Raw genomic sequence first — 24,892 nt, 5'->3', positions numbered from 1 at the left:
TTCTCCTCTGGATTCTAGATTTGAAGTCCAACAGGAACTGGTATAAGCTAAGGCCCCAGATGTGCCCATCATTTAGGCAAGGGGCTGAGTTACCAGGACATCCTGCCATTTGGTGGAGGTGGGGGGATAGAGCATGTGCCAGAGACAGATTGGGGAACAGATTTTCAGTTACAAGGGTGGGTGGGTCCCAAACATGCTGGGAGAGACACCCCGATACCCCAAGCCCTGGAATCCCGGCCAGCATCCAGCTCAGTTTGGGGGACCAAGCTGACTAACCCTGTTCCCACCGTGAGTGGCCACCAGAATTTCCCTCCCACTCATTTTCCCTTTGCCAAGCAAAGCCTGTAGCCCAGTCAGGTAGGAAGGAAGCACGCAACAGCCATGCTGTGACTGGCCAGGGGCTGTGGCTTCACTGCAGTGCTCTTTCAGGATCCCCTGTCCCAAGCAGAGCCACAGGACACTGTCCCCTCCTTGCTCTGTTTCTGCTCTGTTCCTCCTTGCTCAGCCTGCCTGAGCAGCCTTCCCTCCTCTGGGACCTTAGCTGACAGAGACTTTATTTTCCTCAGACGTGGCCTACTCTATCCACTTAACACAGCATGCAGCCAGCTCTTACACCCTGACAGGCTGGGGGGCCCTGGTCACCACAGATGCTGCTGCTCCACCATGCCCCTCCCATATCTCCCTTTTCCAGCCTCTCACAAAGCCCACATCCTTCCTCCACCAGGGACCCCAAAAGACAACGATTTTTTTGTATTTCCCAATATTAGGGTTTCGGGTATTTTTCTTCTTCCCAGGGACAAGGTGAGAGTAGCCAGTTTTATGTTTTATTTTGAAGCAATGGATCAAGGTTAGGGAGGCTTGCCTGGGTGGTTCAGCAGGTTGAGCAAGGGACTCTTGGTTTTGGCTCAGGTCATGAACTCGGGTGGTGGGATCAGCCCCACATCGGGCCCCCCCCCCTTAGCAAGGAGTAGGCTTGTCCCTCTCCCTCTGCTCCTCCCCACCCTTGCTCTCTCTCCACCTCTCTCTATTTCTAAAATAAATTAATTTTTAAAAAGACATTAGGGAGATTCTGGTCTGCGGAGTGGGAGGGAAGGGTATCTCTCCCAAGTTAGTATCTATGCATAAATACATACATTAGATAGATGGTAGATAGATAGATAGATAATAGGCAATGGGGACATCGCGGGTAGGGTGATTACCCACCTGTGTAGGCGGCATACCGTCTGCATTTATCTGCACAGCGTGTGTACAAGGTCTGTATAGTTATTTTTTTCAGGTTGTGTCTGTAGAGTCTGCATGTAGCAGTGCGCGGTTTAGCCAGCTGGGCAGGGCCACCTATGCACATGTGGGGCTTGTGAGCTTTTGTGTTTAATGTGTGCTCACCCCTCAGGTTCTGTACTGACAGCTTTCTTGGTTCCCTAGCAAAGCGAGGATGGGACTTCTTAAAGGCACGTCTTAGGGGGCTTTTCTTTGAGGACTGGAGGGGGTGAGGGGGGAGGAGTTAGAGGGAGCCATATTTGGGACTCTAAGTTGTGGAAGTGTGGGGAGGTGGGTGAGGGGTGCGTGGTTTTCCACATATGGGTGGGAGGGGTGTTGTGCCCAGATGTGTGTGTTTGTGCCCGGGATGTCGGGGCCTCCTTCTGCCTGCGGCGGCGTACATCTGCCTGGCAGTCTGCCGCCTCAGCAAACAAGGGGGTTGAATTTGGGAGGCTGGGGTGTAGGAGGAATGGATGGAAGTGTGTAGGCGGAGGGGTTGGGGCAGGAGCGGGAGCGAGGCGGAGGGAGCAGGGAGGGGGCGTGGTCCTCCCTGCAAAATCCCCGCCCGCCGTGCCCGAGGCTTCTCCTGATTGGCTTCTCCGCCGAAGGGCTCAGGTTACATTCGCGAGCAGAGCGGAGCGCGGGAGAGAGGACCCGAGAGCAGAGCGGCTGCTTCGGCGCTGGTCAGCGGGCACCCCAAGGCCCCAGAGTCCCCACCCAGCACCACACAGACCCCACCCCCGCCCTGCGCCAGGCTGTACCCCAGCCAAGGACCCCCAACACCAGCATGGACTGCTGCACCGTAAGTTAGAGGGCCGGGGGGACCGGCACTCAGCTTGATCTGGGGCAAGGGGCTCCCAAGAACCCCCTGGAGGGAGAGTAAGGGATGGAAGTGCATTTGAGGGTGCAGAAGACCCAGGAGCAATAAGGGGTGCCTGCTGAGACGTGGGTGGTGGGTGGTGGAAGGTACCCGCCTGACTTGGAAGCCCTAGGAAAAATGCTCCCTAACTCGCGGGGGCGTCTGGACGCCCATCCGCCAGGCAGTCCAGGTTGGACCGGGGACTCTGCAGGGCTCCGCAGCAGCGAAGCTGCAGGTTAGACGAGAAGAGGAACTTCCCCCAGAGAGACGCTGTAAACTGTAGCGAAGCTGCGGCGACTCCTTTCGGTCTCCTTTCCCCTAGCTTTCGCCTTCACCCTATTCCCCATCCCACTGCCGCCGCCGTGGGTGGGCAGACAGGATGATCTCCGTGACCCTCGTGCACTGCACAGCGCAAGGCGGGGGGTGGGGGGGACAGTCAGTTCATATTGGTTAGCTTAGGCGTGATGATGGGCAGCAGAGAGCCTAGTCAGTGTGGTTCTGGGGAGGGGTTGGCCCGTCCCCCAACGCCTTCTAGCCCCGGAGGGGGCTGGGTGAAGTGACCGCGAGAGAGCCCTGCTGGCGAGGCAAGGAAGTGTCTGCAATTTGTCAGCGCCCACACGGAGACCTGGATGCTGCGAGTGCCTGATGCCAAAGTAGGTTGCTGTTAAGGTGACTTGGGTATGAGAGCGCCTGGCCCAGGACCTGGCTCCTTGCACACTAGAGGAGTACAGTGCTCATACATATATCAAATGTGTTTATTTTTAATTTTTAATTACTATTTATTTTTAGCCCCTACATATGGAGAAAGGCTACTCCAAAGTCCTTGCATTCTTTGTCATTCAGTCAACCCAGCTAATGATACAAGAGGTTATGACTTTACCTGCTCCCCACCCTCCACCTTATGGCTTACAAAAGAAAAAAAAAAAAGAGGTTTGGAAGGAAAGAATAACCCAGTTTATAAGAGGTGAAACTTCCCTATTTCTGGGTACCAAGAGGCAGAAAGAACTTAGAGGTAAATCATTGTGGTTGTTATTATGATTTTGATTCATTAACATCAATAATATTGGTCAATTTGTGATTGTTTACCATGTGTCTGACTTTATATTTAATCATCAAAACAACCCTGTGAGGCCCCGTCCCAGATCTGCAGGGCTAAAAGACGAAGCAAGAGACAGCACCATGGTCAGGTTGTGTGGGGCGGGGGAGATAAGAAAAAAGAGAAGAGGTGACAGGGGCAGATGGCTGGGGCAGAGAGCTGGTACAAGGCTGGGACTGAGCATCTTCCTACCCCATCCCCATTCTGTGGAGGTCGACTGAGAGCTGGAAGGGACCTGGGACTTGCAGAGAACAGAGTGCATCTGGGGTCTAGAGGCAGGACTGTCTTTTTTTTTTTTTTTTTAAGTAAGGTCTATGCCCAACCCCCTCGATGTTAACCCCCTCTTGCATGAGCCAGCCAGTTACCCCAAGGCAGAGCCCTCTTTATCTTTCATTCTGGGGCTCTCCCTGCTGACCATCTGACCTGGTGTATGGTAAACACTTACTCCTGCCTTATTTCCTTCTTGCCCCTTGGTAAGGAGGCTCAAACAGAAATGAGAAAAAAACAGTTTTTTGTTTTTTGTTTTTTTTAAGACGCAGAGCTGCTGATTCAAATGTACCAGTTGCTGATTTACACAGTCACATATATATGACTTCCCTCCATTCACTTAATATGAAAAGCAAAGAGACATTTTTTTGGATCCCACTCCTTTCTTTTACTTAGTCTGGTTGACGTGGTCTGCTGAACTCATAGAAATAATTACCTGCCCTGAGGCTTCTGAATCCCATCCCAATTTGTTAGCTCTGTGGCCTTGGTTAAGTTACAAAATGTCTCTGAGGCTGTTTTTGATCTCTGAAGTGGGGATTAAGTGAGGTAATGTGTGCAAAGCACAGGGCCTAGCATATAGTAAGCAATAGGCAGGAATAATTTTCTCAAAAGATTTTATTTATTTATTTATTTGAGAGAGAGATAATGCAAGAATGGGGTGAGGAGCAGAGAGAGAAGCAGACTCCCCACTGAGCAATGAGCCCTATGCAGGGCTCAGTCCTGGGACTCCAGGATCATGACCTAAGCCAAAGGCAGATGCTTAACTGACCGAACCACCCAGGCGCCCAGGCAGGAATAATTCTTAAGGCCTTTAGGATTGGGGACCTAAAGGATTTATCCCTCTAGGCCAAGTTCCAGTTGCAGCTGAAGAAACTGAGACCCCCCACCCCCCCACCCCAAGGTGAAGTGGTATGCCCGCTTGGGACCAGAAGTCATGGTTCCTGTTTGACCCTCTAGAGCACATTTCCACCTCTGGTTCATACGGAGCTCTCAGGCTTTGGAAGACACCAGCCCAGAGCCGCGACCCTTGGATTCCATTTATTCTCTCTCTGGTTCTGCCTGTGGACAGGCCACTTAGCAGCTCTGCCCTGAGAATTCAGCTGGAGGGAGAAGGAGCTGATCTGGGGGAGGAGCGATGTGTTGGGTAGCTCTGCCTGTTGTTCCAGGTTTCCATTCTGGATCTGGCTGAGGTGGGTAGAGACAGCAGTTTGGCCAAAGCGTTGTTGGGGAAGAGACCCCTTCCTCCATAGCTGCTGGCCAAGGATAGATGGGTCAGGGATGGGTTGGATGGTTTGTTTTAAATCACTGTTCCCTAAGGATATCCCAAGAGAGGCATGAGCTCTGAGAATCAAGGAACCCAAAAGAGTCGTTTCTGATTACAGGTGGAGAATAAGAGGTCAGAGAGAGAGAGAGTGCTAAACCTGCAGAAGACAAAAAGAATGTCAGTCCTGTCCACAACCATATTGGTTCTTAATAACTCTGTTTAACTGCATTTAAATCAGTTGTGGGCATCTTGAGCACAAATGGCAGAACTGTGAAGGTCAGCATTGTGAAGTATGATTTTTAAAGCAGTAGAAGTCCTTGGGTGGGGGTGGGGGACGGATAAAGACAATGCCCAGAAGCCAGAGGGTCAGATCAAAAGAGAAATGCTTTTTAACTCCATAGTAACCGTCTGCATCCCAACCCACATTAGTGCTGTGCATAATATTAGGCAAGAAAGGGGCTCAGAGACTGAGGCCCTCTCCATTCCAGAGCCTTACCTCTAAAATCAATACCATCAAGTCCCTAACCTTTGCTTGTCTCAGCTAGGGTAGGCTGTGGGAGACAGAACCCTGAACCCTGAGGGTGGATGTGATTATTGTAAGCTGAACCATATGAAATTGAATTTTGGGTTTTTTTGGCCAACAGAACAGCTATTCATATCAACTTCTTAATTAAAAGAATCATCATAATTGCTATCATTTATTGAGCAACTAGATTGTGCCAGACAGTGGATGTATATCATACTGTTTATTCTTCCTCACAACCCACAGAGTAGATACGAAGATTTTGATTGTAGGTGAAGGAGCTGAGACAAGAAAGCATTAGGTAACAAGAGGAAGAGCTTGGCTCATTTTCTTGACTGCCTTTGCTTATCCTACAGAATAGGGGTTGAAGATATACTCTGGACTCTGACATGCTAGGGTCTAAATCTTAGGTCCACTAGTAACTACCTGTACGACTTCATGCAAGGTTTATAAACACTTGAATCATCAGTTTTATTAGAGGTAAGCTAGGATGACAATAAAAGGTGCGTCATAGCTTTGCCGGGACTAAATAAAATAATGTCTGTAAAGCATTGTGTTACTGTGCCTGGAACAAGAGAAGTACTTAATGGGTGCTATTGTCATAATGCCTTTCTTCTGGAGCACACAACACCAAGGGCTTCTTGCTCCTCCTTATCTTTCCTTTGTCCTTTTTTGGAGTGAAGCCTTTTCTCTGTAGCTTCTTCCAGACCACCTCCTCTCTGCTGTGTTTGAGTACCTCCAGGGGAGCACTGGAAAAGGAAGAATCACTGGCAAAGCAGTCTCTGGGCCTCTAGCCCTAGGTGGAGGGAGGCTGACTCACCAGGGGTTAGCCCCACCTGCACCCTAATTCCAGCTTTGAGCCAGGCCTGATGTGATCTTACCTAGGGAAGGGACTGGCTTGATCCTTCTACACCCTGTCCCAGGGAATCTTGGACTCAGAAGGGGTCCTTCTGAGCTGGAGGCACCCTCCGAGGACGTGGGAGGAGCAGCCACGTCCAGGAGTCCCTGCCGCTGTTTACTTTGCTCCTCCCAGCCCACCCTCCATCAGCTCTGCAGCTCTCCAGCTCAGCGGATGGTGATGGACCCTTCCCTCTCTTAGGGCTATTTGGCTGTCTTGTACCCCATTCCACCATGCACGACTCTTTCCTGAGTTGGAAACCCAGCTGTTCACCTGACCCTGACCCTAACTTTTTGCTTGCCTCTCTCCAGAAGGGACACACACACACACACACACACACACACAGCAGCGTGCACGGCCCTTGCTCAGCTATTTCTCCACGCCCGCAGCTCCCCTCTCTGCGCTTCCCACTCGCGCGTCGCCCTCATCCCGGGCCCCCCACGGCTCTACTCCTACCCCACCCTCGCGGGGTCTCAGCCCAGTCACCCCACGAGTACCCCCTGCCCCGCCCCCAGGAGAGCGCGTGCTCCAAGCCGGACGACGACATCCTAGACATCCCGCTGGACGATCCTGGCGCCAACGCAGCAGCTGCCAAAATCCAGGCGAGTTTCCGGGGCCACATGGCGCGGAAGAAGATAAAGAGTGGAGAGCGCGGCCGGAAGGGCCCGGGCCACGGGGGAACGGGCGGAGCTGGAGGCGCCCGGGGAGGCGCGGGCGGCGGCCCCAGCGGAGACTAGACCAGGTGAGGCGCGCGGGGCGCGGCGGGCGGCAGGTTCCCCCCTTCCCAAATCTGGGGCCTGCTGAGAGCGGCCCCACTCCCCCCACGAAGGAGCCTGAAGACTCCGGGCGGGCTGCGGGGTGGAGAGGGAGCTAAGGGTGGGGGACTCACATCCGAGACCTGGGGTGGGTGGCCGGGAGGAGGCTGAGGGCGCTGCGGGTCCCGAGAGCTCACCTGTTCCTCTCTCTCCTCCCTCCCTTCTGCCCCGCCCTGGACGAAGAACTGAGCATTTTCAAAGGTAATGAATACGACTCGGAAGCGGGTGGGAGGCCTGAGGTTGGGGGGGGGGAGAGGAAAGGACCAAATCCCCCACCATTCCTTCTGTCCGCCCTCACCCCCTCCCAGCCTGCGGGTTTTGTGATACATCAGGACGCCTGAGGCTGCGACAGGGACACACCTGGACCAACACAGAAACGCAGCCACCCGCGTTTGGCTGCACAAACCCGGCCCGAGGCTATAAACACAGTGCGGCGCACACACGCACTGGCCGCGGGCTTATTTCGGCTCAGTGGCTCGCGTGGGAGTTCTGGGTGACCAGGGCCCCCTGGCGCTCCCCGCCCCGGTGTCCTGGTTCAGGAAGGGAGAAGGAAGGGGGAGAGGAAGTCCCGGGGAGGGCAGGTGCTCAGACCTTCTCTGTCCTCAGTTGCCGAGGAGAGATGGATGCCGCGTCCCCTTCGCAGTGACGAGACTTCCCTGCAGTGTTTGTGATCCTCTCCTTCCCACCAGCCTGCCAGCTTCAGGAGCCCTCCCTGCGTCCCCAGAGACCCCCTCTCCCAGGCAGGCTCCGTCGAGGAGTCGCTAAGTCCGTGCCCTTTCAGTTAGCCCTCCAGTCTAATATGGTCCCCATTCGCCCTTCCTTCCCACCCTAGCCCCAAACCCCGCGCTCTCATATCTTCCTTCTTTTGCTTCTCGCCCACCTCTGACCGCACCCCGCATGCAGCTCTGCCTCCGCAGCCTCCGTGCACTTCCCTGCGCGCACTGCGGAGGGCGCCCTAAGCGTCGCCCAAGTACACTCACTTAAAAAAAAAAAAAAAAGAAAGAAAGAAAAGTCCTTTCGTTCTGTACTCAGATAAAGAGGGCGCTCTGCGTGTCTGTGCTGTTCGCGCCCCAGCCTAGCCCCAGAACTTTGGCTCTGGGGTGAGGATAGAGGGAAAGAGGGTTTTTATGGTGTTGAATACCTCCTGCTCCGATCGTGAGGGAAAGTACCAAGTACCTATTTCGCACCCCAGCCCACGCCTGCCTGTAATCTGCTTCCCCTCTCCAGCTCTCACGTTGTTTATGCAAACGCCGATCGCCTGGGAGGCTCGGTAGGAGGAGTCTGCCGCGGCCCCGCCCCCGCCCTGCTAGCCCCGCCCCCCGCCGGGCTCCTGGGGCTGTGGCCCGAAGGATTTTTATCTCCGTGTGTGCATGTGACCGTGCTGGGTTGGAATGTGAACAATAAAGAGGAATGTCCAAGTATTCAGAGGGTGCCGGAGGGAAGGGAATTTGCGTGCACAAGGCCATCGCCTGAAGCTTGAGCAAATTTCAGTTGATCAAACCAAGAAGTAGAGGCGAGGAGGGGGGAATAGGGGAAGAGGACCTTGTTAAAACCTACTTTCGTGGAGCCAACCAAACTTCCCACCTACAGCACCTCTAGGACTCCAAGCCCATTCCTCCTTCTGGTGATACTCTTTGTGCCGCCTAGAGGAATTTGCTATGCCGGCAGAAAGAAGAGGGAGACATTATGGTGCCCAAAGGCTTTAATTCTTGATACTCCCCCGCAAGGATGGGGGGGGATCAGACAACCATAGGGAGCTTGGACTTGGTGGTCGTCACACTGCTGGCAGAGGGTGGCCTCTCCAGGAGCCCTTTGCTGGAATCAGCTCTCACGGATGTTTGCTCAGAAATCCCAGGCGCAGTGGCATCCTCCCTGATAGAAGAAAATTTTTTTTAGTGAAGGCTGGGGGTATCCCTCAAGGGACCCCCACCAATTCTCTGGCCTAAAGACTTGAGATTTTTACTGTGCATGACAATCATCTGTGGAATTTGGGTTGAAATGAAGATTCCATGCCCCATCACGTGCGCGCGCGCGCGCGCGCGCACACACACACACACACACACACACTGCTTCAGGAGAGGTAGGAAGTAGCCAGAATCTGAATGTTTAAGAAGCTCCTGGTATTTTTTTGTCCAGATAATCTGAAGACCACACGTGGTGAAATAATGCCCTGAGCCCTCTTCTGGACCCCACGACTGACCGCTCACGTGGGTGACCAAGGCAGCTTTTCCCACAGAACTAAACTCAGTTGAAGTCTCAGGACAAATGCAACTCTTGTATATGTATATGAAAAAGCCTTAAAAACTGAAAATTCCTTTAAGTATGAGGAGGGTGAGGGAAGCCATGAACCAAGTCCTCCACCCTGTGCCTTGCTCACACGCAAGTGCACTTGCTGTACCTGCCACCCCCACCACCAAATCCCAGAGCTGAGCAGCACTCCTTACCCCCAAACAACCTGAAAGATGTCAGAGTTTGAGGGCTGAAGTCACCTACTCATAACCCAAGCCCTTTTCTCCTTTTCCCCTTTTCTGTGACACCCCTCCCCCGCCCAACCCTCCTGCTCACCGAATGTCACTACCCCCATATGTCTCCTTGGGCTTCTTCCTCCTCTCTTTCTGGAACTTTACCAGGCAGAACACAGCGACTGACAGGAACAGCACACCCAGGAGCACCCCAATCACAGCCCCAGCCGTTCGGCCTTTGGATGGGTCTAAAAGGGACACAAGAAACTCAGAGGAGCAGACCTTCCTTGCCCCTGCTCAGATGTCTCATGCAGCCTTCCCAGCCCGGGCCTGCCAGCCAGACCTCTGCCCAGCATCCCCTACCAGTCACAGAGAGGGTCAGCTCACAGGACGCACTGCCCATCTGGTTGGTGGCCACACAGCGGTAGGTTCCAGAATTGGTCAGGGAGAGATTGGTGAGAATGAGCTGGCCAGACACCTCATCTAGAGGGTAAAGAGGAAGGGTCCCATCATTCAACTCACAGGGAGCGCCTACTATGATGAAAGCATATTTCATTTCATCCTTACCACAATCCTGTCAGGAAGGGACTAATCTCCTTTATTGGGGGGACGGTGGCTGTGAGAAGGAAAGTGATCATTTGAGGTGACCCAGAAAGAAAGTGCCAAAGCCACTGCCACTTCTGTGCTCTTTCCACCCTGCAAAGCTGCCTTTTCAGGGGAGGGGGAGAGGGCACACTCATGGAATTGGAGTGAGATGCTTACTGGCTGATGGCAGGTTCCTGACTGGGATGGAGGGAAGGCTTGATTGCTAGAAACGGTATCTTCTGGGGTGGCCCAAAGCTCCCCCAAATGTTTCACTAAGCTGCTTACCCTCCCTTTAGAAGGCAGAACACACACCAGATGATCTGGGGGGCTCTCCGTATTGATAAAGGGGTACACCGGGGCTGGGGTAAGGGACAGGGCACTGGAACAAGCATGAGAAGGCTGAGAAGCCAAGGCTCTTACCCATTTATCCAGTTCCTCCCAAGACACTGACTAAATGATTCAAGCCAGTCCCCGCTACTCTGCCTCAGCTTCCTCTCTGGGAAGCTTGGAAGTGACCCTTAAGAAATCCTCAAAAGTGGGAATCATAAAAGACCCCCCATCTTCCATTGTCTTCCAACATCCCAGGAATCCATGTAACTTGAGAAATGCTTCCAGGAGCACAGAGTTACAGATGGCAAGAAGACAGGTAGGAGGGAACAATACAGACACCAGGAAAGAAGGGGGAAAGGTACAGCCTGTCTGTCTCAGACCCACAGGCACAGAACTGAGAAGTGAAGGGACATGGAGTTTAGAGATCAGATTTGCCCAGGTCCTCAGTCCCGTCTTCCCCAGTGCCCCGGGCCCTTACCTTGCACCATGCTGCCAGGAGAAGGTGTAGGGGAAGATCCAAGGCGTACCCAGTTGTACACTGGCCGGGGGGCTCCCTGGGAGGAGCTGCATTTCAGTGCAGCAGAGCCCCCCACAGAGGTCTGACCACTCTTACTGCACAAGGGACTACTAGGGGGCACTGCAAAAATCACAGAAAGTACCTTAGCCATCTTCTAGCTCCACCCCGCCTCCCCATTAAGTGCTAGATTTCCTGCTCTGGCACTCCCACCAAACAGTAGTCCACTTCTGTCCACATTCCACTGCATCCCCAGGACATGATTGCCACTACTGGAAATTCTGATTGTTAGAAAATTCTCCCTCATGTTGAGCCAGAATCTGTGTTAGTATAATAGCTACCCATTTGGTCCCAATTTCTGCTCACAAAGAGAAATGAAAAATCTCTCCTCCATAGGACAAGCCTTCAGATACTTGAAAGCAGTTGTAACACACCTCCTAAGTCCTCACTTTTCCATCTAGACATCCCCAGCCTCTTTAATAGTTCCTGTCTGCTCATCTCTGAGCAGGTTCTGGGTTGGAATGAGCTGGAAACTCTGCACAGAAGGTTGGTGCCTAGTAACAGGGGCCCTTGTTCTTGTCATGGCCACTCCCTTTCTCTGCCACTGACCTAAGGAGAGACAGAATCTGAGCTACAAATGGGACGTCCCCCCAAAGATAGGGTTGTTGGGGGGCATAACTCAGATCTTTATATGGGAAAGGCTTTCTCTCTCTTGAATCTTTTGTGACTAGGGACTGAGGGAGGAGGCCTCTCCCTCCATCTTTGTGGAGGATGGAGGACTTTGGGAAGGAGGTATTTCTCCTTGGGGTCCCCAGTGCAGTGTGTGCTTGGGGTAAAAATCAGGGGTCTGGGGTGCAGGGAGGACGTAGCCAGGCCAGTGCAACCTTTCAGGGTACACGGGTGGCTGCTGGGTCCCCAGCCTGCCTTACCAAGCACAGTAAGGTTGATTAACCCCAACCCATTGGTGTAGAAATCTGGAGGGTTGTTAACTTGGCAGAGGTAGGTTCCGGTGTCTGAGGGGTCGACATCAGTCAGTTTCAGGGTGGCCACCCCTCCTGTGGGGGGGTTCTGAAGCAGGCTGGCCCTCTTTGCCTTAGAACCAGTTGGATACAGATGGCCATTGGTGAAGTACAGAATCTGGGGAGAAGCAGAAGACACACATACGGGTCTTTTTCTGCCTGGTGTCAACTCTACAGTCCTTTTTCGAAAGCAGGTATAAGAAGGTATTAGAGGCCCCTCCTTTTATACCAGACAGGGGAGCTAATGCTCTGAAGCCAGAACAAGCAAGGTCTATCTGTCCCCCAAATACCATCCCTTCCCAAGTGCTAAATGAACTAGTTTTACTGCTTTCAGCTAAGCATGGCTCTCAATTTGCAGGGATTGGGGTAAGGGGGAGTAGATTAATGCAAATATTCCTGGAAGGGACATCATTTGATCTTACTAACAATCACCAAAGCTGAGTGTCCGTGGGCTTATTAACTGAAACTGGGATAGGAGAGTTGCTTGTAGGAGTTAGGGGAGAGAGGGAGAGAGGTTGGATATACAGAGCCATATATGGGATTCGGAGTCATGCAGACTGTGGTCCTAAGAACATCTTGAAAGAGACCACTCATTTTTTCATCCAAGCATCCTGGGTTTGCTGATCCCCAAACCCAGCCTCCCTGACCAGCACCCTCATCCTGGGTGGGCCCTCTGTTCCAGCCTCTCCCAGCCAACCCCACTCCAGCGCAACAGCTCTCAGCTCACGGGATGGGCCTCAGAGATGGGCTTCCCAGCCTGCACAAAGCTCCACTCCAGGGCGAAGTTGTCTCCCACCGACGTGCTGTAGCTGCAGGTCAGCTCTGCGGTCTTGCCCGCGGGGGTGCTCAGGGGTTCGGCGGGGACCTTCACCTCCACCGCTAGCCCGGGGCCTGCGGGACGAAGAGGGAGGGGAGGCCGGCGGGAGAAGCGCTCGCGCGGCGCCAGGCCCGGGGTTGGGGTGGAGTGGAGGCCCGGCCCCAAATCCCGGTGGGGGGTGTGGGGGTCCGGCCCAGCGCGCGGCTCCCAAGGCCCAGGGTTGGGTAGGGCCCTCCGTCCCTCCTACGGAGCTCAGCTCCCGGCCCTCAATCACTCCCTTCTCGAAACCTGAGGTTTCCGGAGGGAGGAGCACACATCTCGGCCGGGTTTTTGTGGGTAAAAGGACCGAGACTGGGCCAGGTATGAGGGTGTGTTTGTCAGGAAAAGGAAAACAATAGTCCGACGGTGGTTAAACCCTCCCGGGGAGGCCGGACTTGCCCGCCGGCTTGCGTGACTGTGTCGCCCGCCGGGTCTTCGACGCCCTCTCCCCATCCCGGCCGGCAGCACCCCCGGCCGACCCCGCGGGACTGAGCCGCCCCACCACCACCCCCCAGCCGGGAGGCCAGGCCTCTGCCCCAGTTCAGCACCCCCCCCCGCCCTCCCGCCCTCCCCCCTCCTCACCGCCCAGGGAGACGAAGCCCAGCAGGGCCCCGCAGAGGATGGGCCCAGGAAGCCGGGCCATGACCGAGTCCAGCTGTCTGGGGGGTCCGTCTGGGCGTCTGGGTCTGGGCGAGGGAAGGCAGCGCCCAAAGGGCAGCCTCCTCGTGCAGGGCAGCAGCGAGACTGGCTATCTCAGAGCAAACAAGGGGAGAGGCCGCTGCCCTCAGGTAAGGAAATGCTCCTCCCTCCTCCAGCCCCAATACTGGAATCATCCTAGCCACACTCCCTTCTTCCTTCCTCTCCCCCACCTCCACCCCCCCAGTTTCTGAAGCTGTCAGGTCTCGGGGGAAAAGAGCAGGGCTTGGGTGGGCACCCCATGGGAAGGGATCAGATATGGAGTGATCTGTAAACAAAGAGTGGCCCCGGAAGAAGAGGGAGGCATTTTAATAACCTGAGTTGGCAAATGGACATCACTACTTTGGGGTTCCGGAGTGTGCGCCCAGGCAGAAGACCCTTTCTGACCCGTTCAGAAATTCTTATCCTTCCTAGCCCTTCTTTTGTCTGAGATCCCTTCTTTGGCACCTTTATCAGGCTTGCGGAGGTACGAGTCTCCATGGAAACCACAGCCACCTCCCCACTCCCGGAGCCACTCCTTGTCTCGGCAGAGAAACTGAGTCTTGGAGGAGACCCCACCCTTGATAGGACAGGGGTGGCAGAATTGGAGAACAGGCCTGCACCCTGTCCTTCATCCAGCTTTCCCTCACTGCACTGGAGGGCAAGATGTGTTTGTTAAGGACTCAGTGGTCTGGGAGAGGGAGGAACAAATCAGGTTTCTCCCTCCTGCCCTTAAGAGGAAGCTGGAGATTGAGACCCACACCCCAAGTCTGTGAGCACCCTTAGCAGAAAGGGCACCAGGTTTCAACCCTTTCCTGCTCCGAGTGGGTCAGGGTCTTCCTGGCCTCAGACTTTTTGGGCCCTCCCCATGATACCTGAGAGCTAATGACCCTTTCATTTATTTTTAAGATTTATTTATTTTAGACAGAGAGAGAGAACGAGGAGGAGGGGCAGAGGGAGAGGAAGAGAAAATCCCTAGCAGACTCTGGAGCTCGATCTCAGGACCCTGAGATCAGGATCTGAGCCTCAACCTGCGGCACCACCCAGGTGCCCCCACAAATGACCCTTTTAATGGCTCTAGAAGAGCTGTTCCAGGAAGCTGTGTGGAAAAGCCCTCCAGGGTTTGAAAAGGCAATATGACTCGTACTTTCCATACAAACACAATGCATCTTTATTGAAATTTGCAAAATAAAAACAAAAACACACATTTCAAGTTAGTTTAAAAAATACCTTCCCTATCCCCTGTCCCAACAAAACCCAACCAAGACAGCAGGACAGGTTATATGAATGCAGGGAGCTGAAGTGGGAGTGAAGGATGCTGTTAGATAGGGAGGAGCACAGATCAAGGGAGCCTGGAGGACTCACTGACCGGCAGTCGTCACCGAGACCAGCATTCCCTGCATCATAGGGAGGACTGTGGAAGTGGGTGGGCGCTCTTCCTAATCTGAGGTCCACTTCCTCTTCTTCTACCTCCTGAATGTTTGGATCTTAACTGAGACTCAGTTTTCCCATAGTAGAGAAAGATGTGGGTGGAGGACTGGAGGTCTGGAAGGTGGTCCCCCAAGACTCAGGCCTCTGAGCTGGGGCTGACCCTTATAGGAAGGAGAGAAACCAGATGGCTTGGGTAATAAGTGGCTGGACCATCACACCAGAGACCCAGCCTGACTCTGGGCAGGCACCATTACAGGGACAGCACCCATGCGGTTCAGAGCAGAGGAAGAGACTCCACCGGGGCTGGGGGATATTGGCTGAGGTTGGGCCCCATCTGTCCTGGGCAACCTGGGTGAGGGCAGGACCTGACTGGAGAGGCTGAGCGTCGGGGTCAGTGCACCAGGCCTGGGAGGACCTTGGGGGTGCCGGAGGGCTCGTGCTGAGGTGACAGAGGAAAGGGTCCCGTTCTTGGAGATTGTGTCTGAGCCCTTGGGCCAAGGTAGGGTCCGGGGAGCAGTGGCGTCCTCCCTAGTGATCAAAGAAGTGATAAGAGGTCAGAAGCTGGAGTGGGGAAGAAGGGAGGATTTCTCCATGCTTTGTCTTATTCCCTGCTCAGACACCGTTTCACTCTCCCCTCCCTTAAAATCCCCCCAATGGAATGATGTTTCTGTCACTGCCCACCTTCCCCTTAGATGACAGCAGCGTGAACTCCCAGCCAAGGGAAACTAGGAGAACCCCACTGGGGCAGAGACCAGACACACTTACTTGATATCATTGGCCGGCTCCTCTAGGGCCTTGCTTCGCCGTTGGTACAAGAGGACCAGCCCAGCCAGCAGCCCCAGTCCAACCAGAGTGCCCACAACAGCTCCAGCAACAACCGTAGGCCCTGGCCCTGGAAAAGCCTTGGTGTCAGGGGCAGACATCCAGGGGAGACACTGGTCCCCAGCCCCTCCAATCCCTCTACCCCACTGCCACCATAAACATTTTTTTTCTTCTTCCTGTCAAGCAGTGACCAGACATTTGTAGAAACATTGACTGGGACAAGCTCTTTGTCCTGTTAACAGTGAGAGGCCTCAGCAGGAGGCCTCCTCTCCTCTTGCAACCCCACCCCCACCGGTGTCCCATCTTCTCCTTAACCACACTTACCCCTCACTGACCTGTGCTCACTTCCAAGGTCACATTGCACTGGGCACTGCCCACCTCATTGTGGGCCCTGCAGATATAGACTCCAGACATGGGACTGGAAAGGTTTGTGAGGCTTAAGGATCCACGGATGGCATCTGCGGACACAATTGGGCCATCAGTCCAGGGACCCTTTTTCCCATTGGAAAAAATTCTGTCCCTTCTGGAATGTCCTATTTGACTCTCTGGGAGACTCATCTGTCTGTTCCCTCACAGAGGTAAAAGTTGTGACAACCAGCATGCTGCTAACTCGAAGACCCTCCCCATTTCCACAGGTCAGTGTCCCTGATTGATATCTAAAAAGATTCCAAGAGGAACTGGTGCCCAGAAAAACCCAAGCACCATGTTTACTTTTATTTCCGATTGTCGGTGTGGTGAGAAAGAACACAGTAGGCTAGGAATCAGAAAACCTGACGTCCAGAATAGGACATGTGACTTTAAACAGGTTACTTGCTATCCCTGGGCCCCAACTTTTTGATCTGTAAAAGGGGTAATATGACCTCCTTGATGGTGTTGAAAGGATTATATGAAATAATCATTATTACAGTTAAAGTTTATTGGCCGCTTACTCTATGCCAGAGACTAAGTTCCTTACCTGAGCTAACTTGAGAAAATTTCACAACAAACCTATGAGCTTGAGCACTATTTAAAAAATACAAATGGGGGCGCCTGGGTGGCTCAGTGGGTTAAGCCTCTGCCTTCTGCTCAGGTCGTGATCTCAGGGTCCTGGGATCGAGCCCCGCATCAGGCTCAGCGGGGAGCCTGTTTCCACCTGTCTCTCTCTCTGCCTCTCTCTGCCTGCTGCTCTGCCTACTTGTGATCTCTGTCTGTCACATAAATAAATAAAATCTTTAAAAAAAAATAAAAAATACAAATGATTTTTGTGGCGCTGGGTGACTCAGTCGGTCAAGCAGCTGCCTTCGGCTCAGGCCATGATCCCAAGGGCCTGGGATCTAGTCCCGCATGGGGCTCCCTGCTTAGCAGAGAGTCTGCTTCTCCCTCTCCCTGCCCCTCTGCCTACTTGTGCTCTCTATCTCTCTGTCAAATAAATAAATAAAATCTTTTAAAAAAATACAAATAATTTTTATTATAAAAATGGTCAAATGAAAAGTAGAAAGAGGGACAAAATGAAATTCCACATACCCATGTAGTTTGCTAACATTTTGCTATACTTACTTCATTTCCCTCTTTTTGTGAGACACTTAAAAATAAATGCTCACCATGAGTCTCCAAAAAATAAGGGCATCGACTACATAACTATAATACCACGGCCACATCTGCTAAGTTAATAATCCTTTAAAGGAATTATCTAATACCTAATAATAATTATCTAATTATCCATATTGAAAATGTCCCAGTTGTCCCAAAACATTTTTTATAATTAGTGGGTTCAAATCAGGGCTATGACATCCCGTTTTACAAATGGAAGCACAGAGCCAAGTACAGCTAGTACACGACAGAGCTGGAATTTGAATGCAGATTATCTAGCTCAAGAGCCTCTTCAGTAACAGAAGTATACAGCATGTGAAAGCCCCCAACACAGAGCCTGCATCTGCTGGGCCCTCTTTTTCCATCCCTTCTCCCCACTCCCTGCTTCACCCCAGAACTTTGCAGCACGGCCTCCCCTTTCACCCCAGTCCTTCTAGTGCCTCTCATCTTCCCTCCCCCAGCCACAGTCTCAAGTTCCCTCACCTAAAACTGGTGCAAAGAAAACCTGGGCGGATGGGGGTGCCCGCTCCCACTGGTACTGGGCAGCTGGCTTACTCCTCGGGGACTGGCAGCTCAGGGTCACGTTGGTCCCCACACGGGGCACGCCCAGGAGACCACAGGATGGAGGAGCTGGAGGAACTGAAGCAGGGAGACAGGTTAAAAGCTCAACCCCAGGGGACAAACAGATCCCCCCCAACAAACCCACCAGCACCCCACATCTCCCCCCCCCGCCACCCCTCCCATCCCTCCACCCCCCTTACCCCCCCGCCCCCCCACCCCCGCCTTCTGTCACTCTGTCTGCCCTCCTCTAATGTTTACACTCAGCCCTTTGGGAGACAGACCTGCCTGGGCTCCCGTGGGGCTGGGGAAGGTGTTGCCAAGTGTGTGCTTCTCACTCACCCAGCACACTGAGTTCTAAAGTTTTGCTGCTGTGGCTCCTTTTGATGCCTTGGTGGTCTTGCACATTCACAGAGCAGCGGTAGGACCCAGAGTCTTTCTCCTGGAGGTCCTGCAGCCGCAGTGACACATTCTGGGAAGGCATGGAGTAGACCAGGGATACCCCACTTTTGCTTGACGTGGTCCCACTGATGTATGCCAGCACCTGGTGTGGGACACGATGCCTCCCCGTTATTCCACGTGTGCCCTGTGCCCACAGGTTCAGCTAATCCCCCTCCCCCAGACTGGCAGTCTTCAAGTGCTCCTCCCCCGTAGTCACCCCCTCTCACCTGTCCCAGCTCCCCATTCCCCCCCCCTCCGTCCCCTCTCTCTCCCTGCCCCTGGGTCCTTGATCCCCTATGCTTTGTCTCTTCATCTCCCTCTTGTGGTGTTTAGAAAGGTGGTATGAGGGGCACCTGGGTGGCTCAGTGGGTTAAGCTGCCTTCAGCTCAGGTCATGATCTCAGGGTCCTGGGATCGAGTCCCGCATCAGGCTCTCTGCTAGGCAGGGAGCCTGCTTCCTCCTCTCTCTCTCTCTCTGCCTTCCTCTCTGCCTACTTGTGATCTCTCTCTGTCAAATAAATAGAATCTTTAAAAAAAAAGGAAAGAAAGAAAGGGAAAAAAAAAGAAAGACGGTATGATGGGTGAGGGATGACGTAAACAGAAGGTATTTACGAAAGAAATTTAGATTACAGGGGGTAGGTCAAAGATTTTTTTTAAATCTTTTTATAATCTTTTTCTTGAAGATGTCCCCCCCCTTCCCCATGTATGAATTCAGGCTTCGTGAAACCTGGATGTACCCCTGCAATTTAGATTTCTCTCATATGTACTCCTGTTTATCAAATGACCTCTAGAAAATACTTTCCAGAGCCTTGGGAGGAGCCCGAGCAAATAAGGGGCTCTGAAAATGAAGTTTCATTGGCTTCCAGGTTAACCTCTGAGAAGTCTGATATCAGGAAGGAGGAGGGTAGATGTGAGGTTGGGAAAGGAGACTGCCCCTATAGGGGCAGTCTGACGGATTCGGGAAGAGAAGCGGCCTGTGACAGCGCCCAAAAGCACAAAGAAGGTGAAAACAGGAAGATGCTCAGCTTTTTCAAGTTGTGAGAAACTTGCCTTAACCCTTCCCTGGTCCTCAAACCCCAATCCTCGCTGCCCCTCCCCCAAAGCAAAGCAAAAGGCCTTTCCACTTTCCTGTGTTTTGTGTCCTGGATTTCTAGGGTAAGTTGGGGAAAAGAAAATTCTTTGGGGGCAGCCTCCAAGGTCAGAACAAAAACTGAGCTGGTGAGGAGGACCTTACTTTTTCCTGAATATTTCTTCCCCGTCCCCCATCCCTGGCCAACCCTCCCGCTCTGGCCACTTCTTCCCCAGCTCAGCCACAGCACGTAGCCTCTGGCTGAGATGCTGCCCTCCCTCACCTGGTTCAGATCCTTCCCTTCTTGCTCCAAGAACCACATCACCGTGAGCAACTCCCACCGCTGGGACGAAGATACCTGTCCTTGCACGGTGTACCACGCTGGGAGCACCACCTCTGATCCTTCTACTGCCTTCAACCTGGTGAGGCCAGAGGGCACGTGGAGCTCCAGCTGGGCCTGTGAGGGGGACGCTGAGGACAAGAGCACAGAGGCATGAGCTCGGAGGACTGGCTCCTGGCTCCTCCGCCTAAGGATCTTGCCCAGCGCAGAGGGAGGAGAGGACGACCCACCAGGGTCCCACCTCTGTAGGCCTCGAGCATTGCCCAGGGCCTGCTGACCTAGTGTCCTGCTTTGATCAGAACGTATTCTCCGTCATCTCGGCCTGCCTGTGGGTTCCTAGCAGGGGTAGGGATCAATTTCTGTGCATTTATTTGTATCCAGACGAGCAGATTTCAGAGCACCAAGAAGAGGGGGCCGATTTCCAGGGGAGGGGAGAGGAAGATCTCTAAGAGTAAGGGCATGTTGAATACTTTTAAGCTGCACTCTACGGAGCCTACTTGCTCCCTCAGTTTCCCCCGAGAGGGAGCCAAGAGGGCGTAGCGGCGCTGGTCAGGATCGCCAGCGTGCCCCGCTCCTGCTTCTCAACCCGACGGGCGGAGGGGGTTGGGAGGCCGCCGGATTAGCGATTAACCCGCGGCTTCTTCTGAACTAACAGCTCCGAGCGAGAGACCGGAGCCGCCCAGCGCTCCAGCTGACCGACTGACGGCCGCACTCCCCCGCCTCCCGCTCCGTCCCGACCCAGGGCCTGCGGAGAGTGGGGACCCAGAAAGGGGCCCTTTGGGGGGTCCAGGCGATCTGGGAGGGTCCTATGAGGTCGCAGGAAATCACCGGCAGAACTGGAACACGAACGAAGGCCCCCTGGCAGCCAAGTACAAATCTACGTGTGTTTGGCCTTCGGGAGGTGGACTGGGGTGTCGGTTTCGAGGAGAGGACAGTGGAACCAGTGCTTGCTGATGACGTCCAGAAACATTCACTTTTTGCCCTTCAGAGAGGCAATGGAGCAGCGGAATCCTAAGCCCTTGGGAGGAATAACCTTGGGCTTGGACCCGCCAGGCCCCAGGAGGCTAGCCACCGTCGCCCCTGGCCTCGGCACTCTGAGTCTGAGACGCCACCTCCGCGTGATGACCAGGCGGCCAAGGCGCGGACAGAGGCCGCACGCAGGCCGGGCTTTCCGCCCTCCTGGAGCCGGGCTGCAGGCCCCTAAGGGCCCCGGCGCGGATCCGGCCAGGATGCGAGCCACCCCCACGGCTTTCCGCCTGCGCGTCTTTCCAGAACCCCCACCCCTATTCCTTGGCCTTCTCGGCACCCCCCTATCCATTTCCTGGCGGGTCCCTGCGGGCCGGGCAGGAAATTTGTGCCCGGTGATAAGCCAGAAGACAATGACCGGGGCGCCGCTGGACCGGAGGCTCTACAGGAGAAAACAAACTCTGCCTCAAGGAGCCCGACTCCCCCCTGGGGACCGGGGCGGACCTGGCCCGCACGCGGGTCTCGGGAGGCCGGGACGACAAGAGGCCTGCGGGCGGTGCCGGATCTCCCCCGGCCTTTCTGCAGCGCACTCCCGAGAGGCCGCAAACAGTTCCCGTCGGGAAACCTGCCTGGGGCCCGGGAGACGCGCGAGCTTCCTTCGCCGCAGGTGCCCCCGGCGACCTCCCCCAGGTCCTGCATTGACTTTTTCACTGCGAAAGGTGGCGGCTGTAAAAGAGCTAGTGATGGACACACTGGGGTCTGCGCGAATGCTCCCTGTCCTACGCCCCAGTGGGAAACTAAGAGCTGAAACTAGGACACCCTAAGGCCTGGGTGTCCGCGGCAGCAGAAGCCCCTTTTCACTGGCAGGGTTCGTGGTACCACAGGCAGAGGACAACCGAGTGTCTGGGTCCGAGTGAAGGACACAGGAACAGCCCAAGAAAGGGACCCTTCTGGCCCACTCCGAGACCAAAGTGATGGGCCGGCAAGGCCCAAAGGAGCACACAAAAAATGGGCCTGCTCCCTGAGGCTACTATTTTTAGTCTCCTTTTCTCTGAGAAACTCCCCCCGCGGGCTTCTCACGCCCCAGGGGCAGCAGCGCAGGGCCACCGAGGAGCCCGGAGCTGCCGGGCCTCCCCGACAGCCCAGAGCAGCGGAGTCCAGCAGAGCTGGTGCCTGCCCCCAGCGCCCTGGGCCCCAGTGCCAGTTAACTCTTGAGGGGCTGGTGGAGGTCAGCAACCCCCTGGGCCGCCTGGTGGGGACGTTGAGCCTGGGCTGTCCTTGTGAAAACTGAGGGCCAGAGCTAGGATAGGAAGAGGAGAAGTTGCAGGAGAGGTGCAGACGCTGCCCAAGCAAAGAACTGGGACTTTTCTCCCTTGCTTGGCAAAAGCCCCAGCAGAGAGATGGGGGAGTTGGGGATAGAATGCAGAAGGGAGAGGGGTGCTGAGGTTGCCATTGGGAGAAGGCCGCCAAGAACTGAAGGGATCCGGAGCAGGCCCACCAAGCCTACAGGGACAGAAATCTGTCCAGGCTTTGGTGTGGCAGGTGGGCTGCTCGGAGTCCTCTTTGTCTAGGGACCCTAATCACTTCATGCCCCAACACCCTTGCAGAGGGTCACGCTAAAGGGGGCATGGGTTAGAGTTAGCTGGTCCCTGTCTCTGTCTCCATCACTGTGGATGAATTTCACTCTGTCTCTCTGTATCTGTGACTTCTAACCTGAGTGAAATGAGTTAAATTTGACCTTGACAAACTCACCCTTCACCCTTCTGGAGATCCTTGAAAAGAGATGGCAAGACAGCCCCAGAGGAAGACGCTTATAATGGGTTTAGTTCTTGCTGGGCCTTTACTCTCCAGATGTCACAACGGACCATCCCCAGCTCCTGAGAGCTCCTGGAAGCCTCCAACACTCCTTGAGCACTTGCTCCAAGGAAGCGCCCTTCTTCTCTGACTCTTTGAGGAAACTTCTCTCTATTTCCTTTGTCCGTTTGGCTCTGGGAACCAATGGGGGTGGTGGACCTCATTGGGGGGGGTCACAATTCTGCTCCTTTAGGCATTCTAACCCCTCCCCCATTTCCTGTGTCCCAAGTGACCTCACGGTCAAACTTTTGGGGCACCTCCCTTTATTCCCAAGGCAGGAAGCTGGAGGGGGGTAGAGGGAGGATCTGGGCTGGGGAATTGATGTGAAGTGCGTTTGCCAAGCCTGGGATCCAGGGGATTCCTGGGGTTCTTACATATCAGCTCCTGTGTGGAGTGGGGGACCTGAGGGGGCTGGAGTTAAGTCCTTAAGCTCTTTAGCCTGTGTCTCATCTAGCCGCTCAGCTCATCTGGCCCTGCTGGGTGGAGGTGGGGAGTGCTGGTGAGGAATGGTTCGCACAACTCACAGAGAGAGGTCTACCCACATAGATGCCCTGACCCTCTCTCCAACCAGGCAGAGTCCACACCCATAGTGGTAGCTGTCCGGACAGAGCGGAGATAGAAGTCAACCCCAGCCAGTGATGCCCTGGGAGGGTAGAGGGAGGAGGGAGTGTGGGGGGAGGAGGGCAAGAGTCAGAGGGGGGTGGCCCCATCCATCCAGTTCCTTCGTCAGTGCCCAAGACCACCTCCCTCAGGGTCGGATTCATCCCATTACCCATCTCAAGTTCCCTCCCGGGGCACGTTTCACTCACCGAGGGTACTCAGCCCCAGGAACAAAAACCGCAGCAAGCTGGTCGCAGGGGGCCTGGGCAGGGAAACCATGGCACTCCCTGGCCCCGACGAAGTAAGGGGCGCCGGCTCCGGGACACACCGAGCGACAGGTGCTGAGGCGGGTAGGCAGCTGGGGCGGACGCAGGAGCCGGGCCACTGACACCGAGGGCGGCTCTAGCCAGAATCTGTGCGCGTGTGTCCCGCCGGCGGGGTGGGGACCGACGGGGACAAGGGGGGCGGGGCGTACGAGGGGGCGGAGAGGTCGCGGTCTTCCCGGGCGGGGCGTGCGGGTGACCCGCCACCGGGGGGGGGGGGGGGGGCGGGGCGGCTCCCGCGCTCCGACGGCCGGATCTCGCGGCCTCCACCCTGGCAGGACGCAGGGTGGGGTCCGGTAAGTCTCGGTGCCCCCACAGCCGGCCGGAGGGCCAGGGGAAAAGGGAAGGGACCTGAACTCCCACAGTGGGGCCATACCCTTCCCCCTCCGCCGCCGGGGTGAGGGGAAGACGGGGAACCGAGGGAGGTTTGGGGGACTCTCCGACGTCCAGGAGCCGCCCGCACCCTGACACCTGAGCCGGCCGAGACTCTGGCCACCGCTCCGAGCTTGGGGGTACCGCGTCCTCTGCCTAAGCCGGGCGGCCTTCCTGATGGAGGAAAAGGGGGGCTGCGTTGTCCCGGAGCCACTGGGCTTCCGCAGGTTGTGGGGCGGAGCGGCGGGAGGGGGCCCGGTTCTCCGGAACCGGACGGGGAAGAGATGCGGCCCGGCCCGCCTCCGCCCAGCCCCGCAGGGGCCCCCGCTGACTGCTCCGGGGAAGGCCCGGAGCCGCGCCGGCCGGGGCGTGCGGGGACCGTCGGCACCTGCGGGCGCCGGAGAGGGGCTCTCAGCACGTCCTCGGAAACTCCCTAAAACCCAGGCTCCAGGTCACTGGGTCTTGTGCCTCAGCTCCCGAACAGGGAAAGGACCGGCTCAAGGAAGCCCCAGGAGCTAAGCAGGAAACTGAGGCAACAGGAGCCCGGCTCCCAGCGAAAAGAACGGCTTATGGGCCTTATGCTGATTGGGGAGGTGGGGGCGGCGGTGGGAAGGTAGGCCCGACAAAGCCCCCCGTTTCTTTATCCCCGCATCTTCGCTGCCCCCCATCCGTCGTCAGGCCGGTTCTGATCGTTTAATTCCCGGGACCAGCTCTCGTTCGCTGTGAATTTAATTTAACCGTCTCCCCCACGCCCCCCCACCTCCAGTTGGTCCAAAGGCACCTCTGCGCCCTCTGGCGGCCGCAGCTCCCCCACAGCCGGGCTCGCACCTGTTCTTGCTTCTCAGGCCAACAGCCCAAATACAGATGCTTCAAACATTGGGGCACAGCTTAACCACTTAGCAAAGGTCACCGGCGGCAGAAAGCATAACAACAAATTCTTGGCGCTGCCTGCTCTGGGTGGCAGTTGGCTGGGAAGAAAAGCAGCCAGGCCTCCGATTCCATTTATTCCACACAGTCCCGCTCTGTTTTAACACCGGGTGTGGTCCGGGTGCCTGCGTGAAACGTCTTTTTCTACAGAGTTGCCCCACACACCCTCTCGGATGCCTCTGCCTAGTGCGACTTGCCTGA

General features: G+C 55.2%; 3 protein-coding genes across 6 annotated transcripts; 1 reads left to right on the top strand and 2 right to left on the bottom strand.

Moving 5' to 3' along the window:
- Positions 1 to 1,898: 1,898 nt before the first annotated feature.
- Positions 1,899 to 8,403, top strand: NRGN (neurogranin). Of its 2 annotated transcripts, XM_080816796.1 has the most exons (4): positions 2,018 to 2,059; positions 6,680 to 6,906; positions 7,163 to 7,180; positions 7,586 to 8,403. In XM_080816796.1, the coding sequence occupies exons 1-2, from the start codon at positions 2,045 to 2,047 to the stop codon at positions 6,899 to 6,901; spliced, it is 237 nt and encodes a 78-aa protein (XP_080672922.1). In that variant the 5' UTR covers positions 2,018 to 2,044; the 3' UTR covers positions 6,902 to 6,906; positions 7,163 to 7,180; positions 7,586 to 8,403. The 2 variants fall into 2 exon arrangements, with proteins under 2 accessions (XP_080672921.1, XP_080672922.1); XM_080816795.1 differs by lacking the exon at positions 7,163 to 7,180 and having other exon boundaries at positions 1,899 to 2,059; positions 7,569 to 8,403.
- Positions 8,404 to 8,667: 264 nt separating this feature from the next.
- Positions 8,668 to 13,551, bottom strand: VSIG2 (V-set and immunoglobulin domain containing 2). Its single transcript, XM_080816448.1, has 7 exons — positions 13,328 to 13,551; positions 12,617 to 12,780; positions 11,800 to 12,007; positions 10,835 to 10,993; positions 9,805 to 9,924; positions 9,545 to 9,689; positions 8,668 to 8,851 (listed from the first exon to the last, which is right to left on the bottom strand). The coding sequence occupies exons 1-7, from the start codon at positions 13,386 to 13,388 to the stop codon at positions 8,719 to 8,721; spliced, it is 990 nt and encodes a 329-aa protein (XP_080672574.1). The 5' UTR covers positions 13,389 to 13,551; the 3' UTR covers positions 8,668 to 8,718.
- Positions 13,552 to 14,567: 1,016 nt separating this feature from the next.
- LOC308350660 (endothelial cell-selective adhesion molecule-like) lies at positions 14,568 to 23,494 on the bottom strand. Of its 3 annotated transcripts, none has more exons than XM_080816169.1 (7): positions 23,279 to 23,494; positions 19,668 to 19,780; positions 18,143 to 18,344; positions 17,726 to 17,881; positions 16,009 to 16,131; positions 15,617 to 15,743; positions 14,568 to 15,379 (listed from the first exon to the last, which is right to left on the bottom strand). In XM_080816169.1, the coding sequence occupies exons 1-7, from the start codon at positions 23,346 to 23,348 to the stop codon at positions 15,064 to 15,066; spliced, it is 1,107 nt and encodes a 368-aa protein (XP_080672295.1). In that variant the 5' UTR covers positions 23,349 to 23,494; the 3' UTR covers positions 14,568 to 15,063. The 3 variants fall into 3 exon arrangements, with proteins under 3 accessions (XP_080672295.1, XP_080672294.1, XP_080672296.1); XM_080816168.1 differs by having other exon boundaries at positions 19,593 to 19,780; positions 23,279 to 23,492; XM_080816170.1 differs by lacking the exon at positions 23,279 to 23,494 and adding an exon at positions 22,368 to 22,558 and having other exon boundaries at positions 19,593 to 19,780.
- Between the last annotated feature and the right edge of the window lie 1,398 nt (positions 23,495 to 24,892).

The sequence above is a fragment of the Martes martes genome (assembly GCF_963455335.1).
Source record: "Martes martes genome assembly, chromosome: 10".
Lineage (NCBI taxonomy): Eukaryota > Metazoa > Chordata > Mammalia > Carnivora > Mustelidae > Martes > Martes martes.
This window is presented reverse-complemented; position numbering and strand designations above follow the sequence as displayed.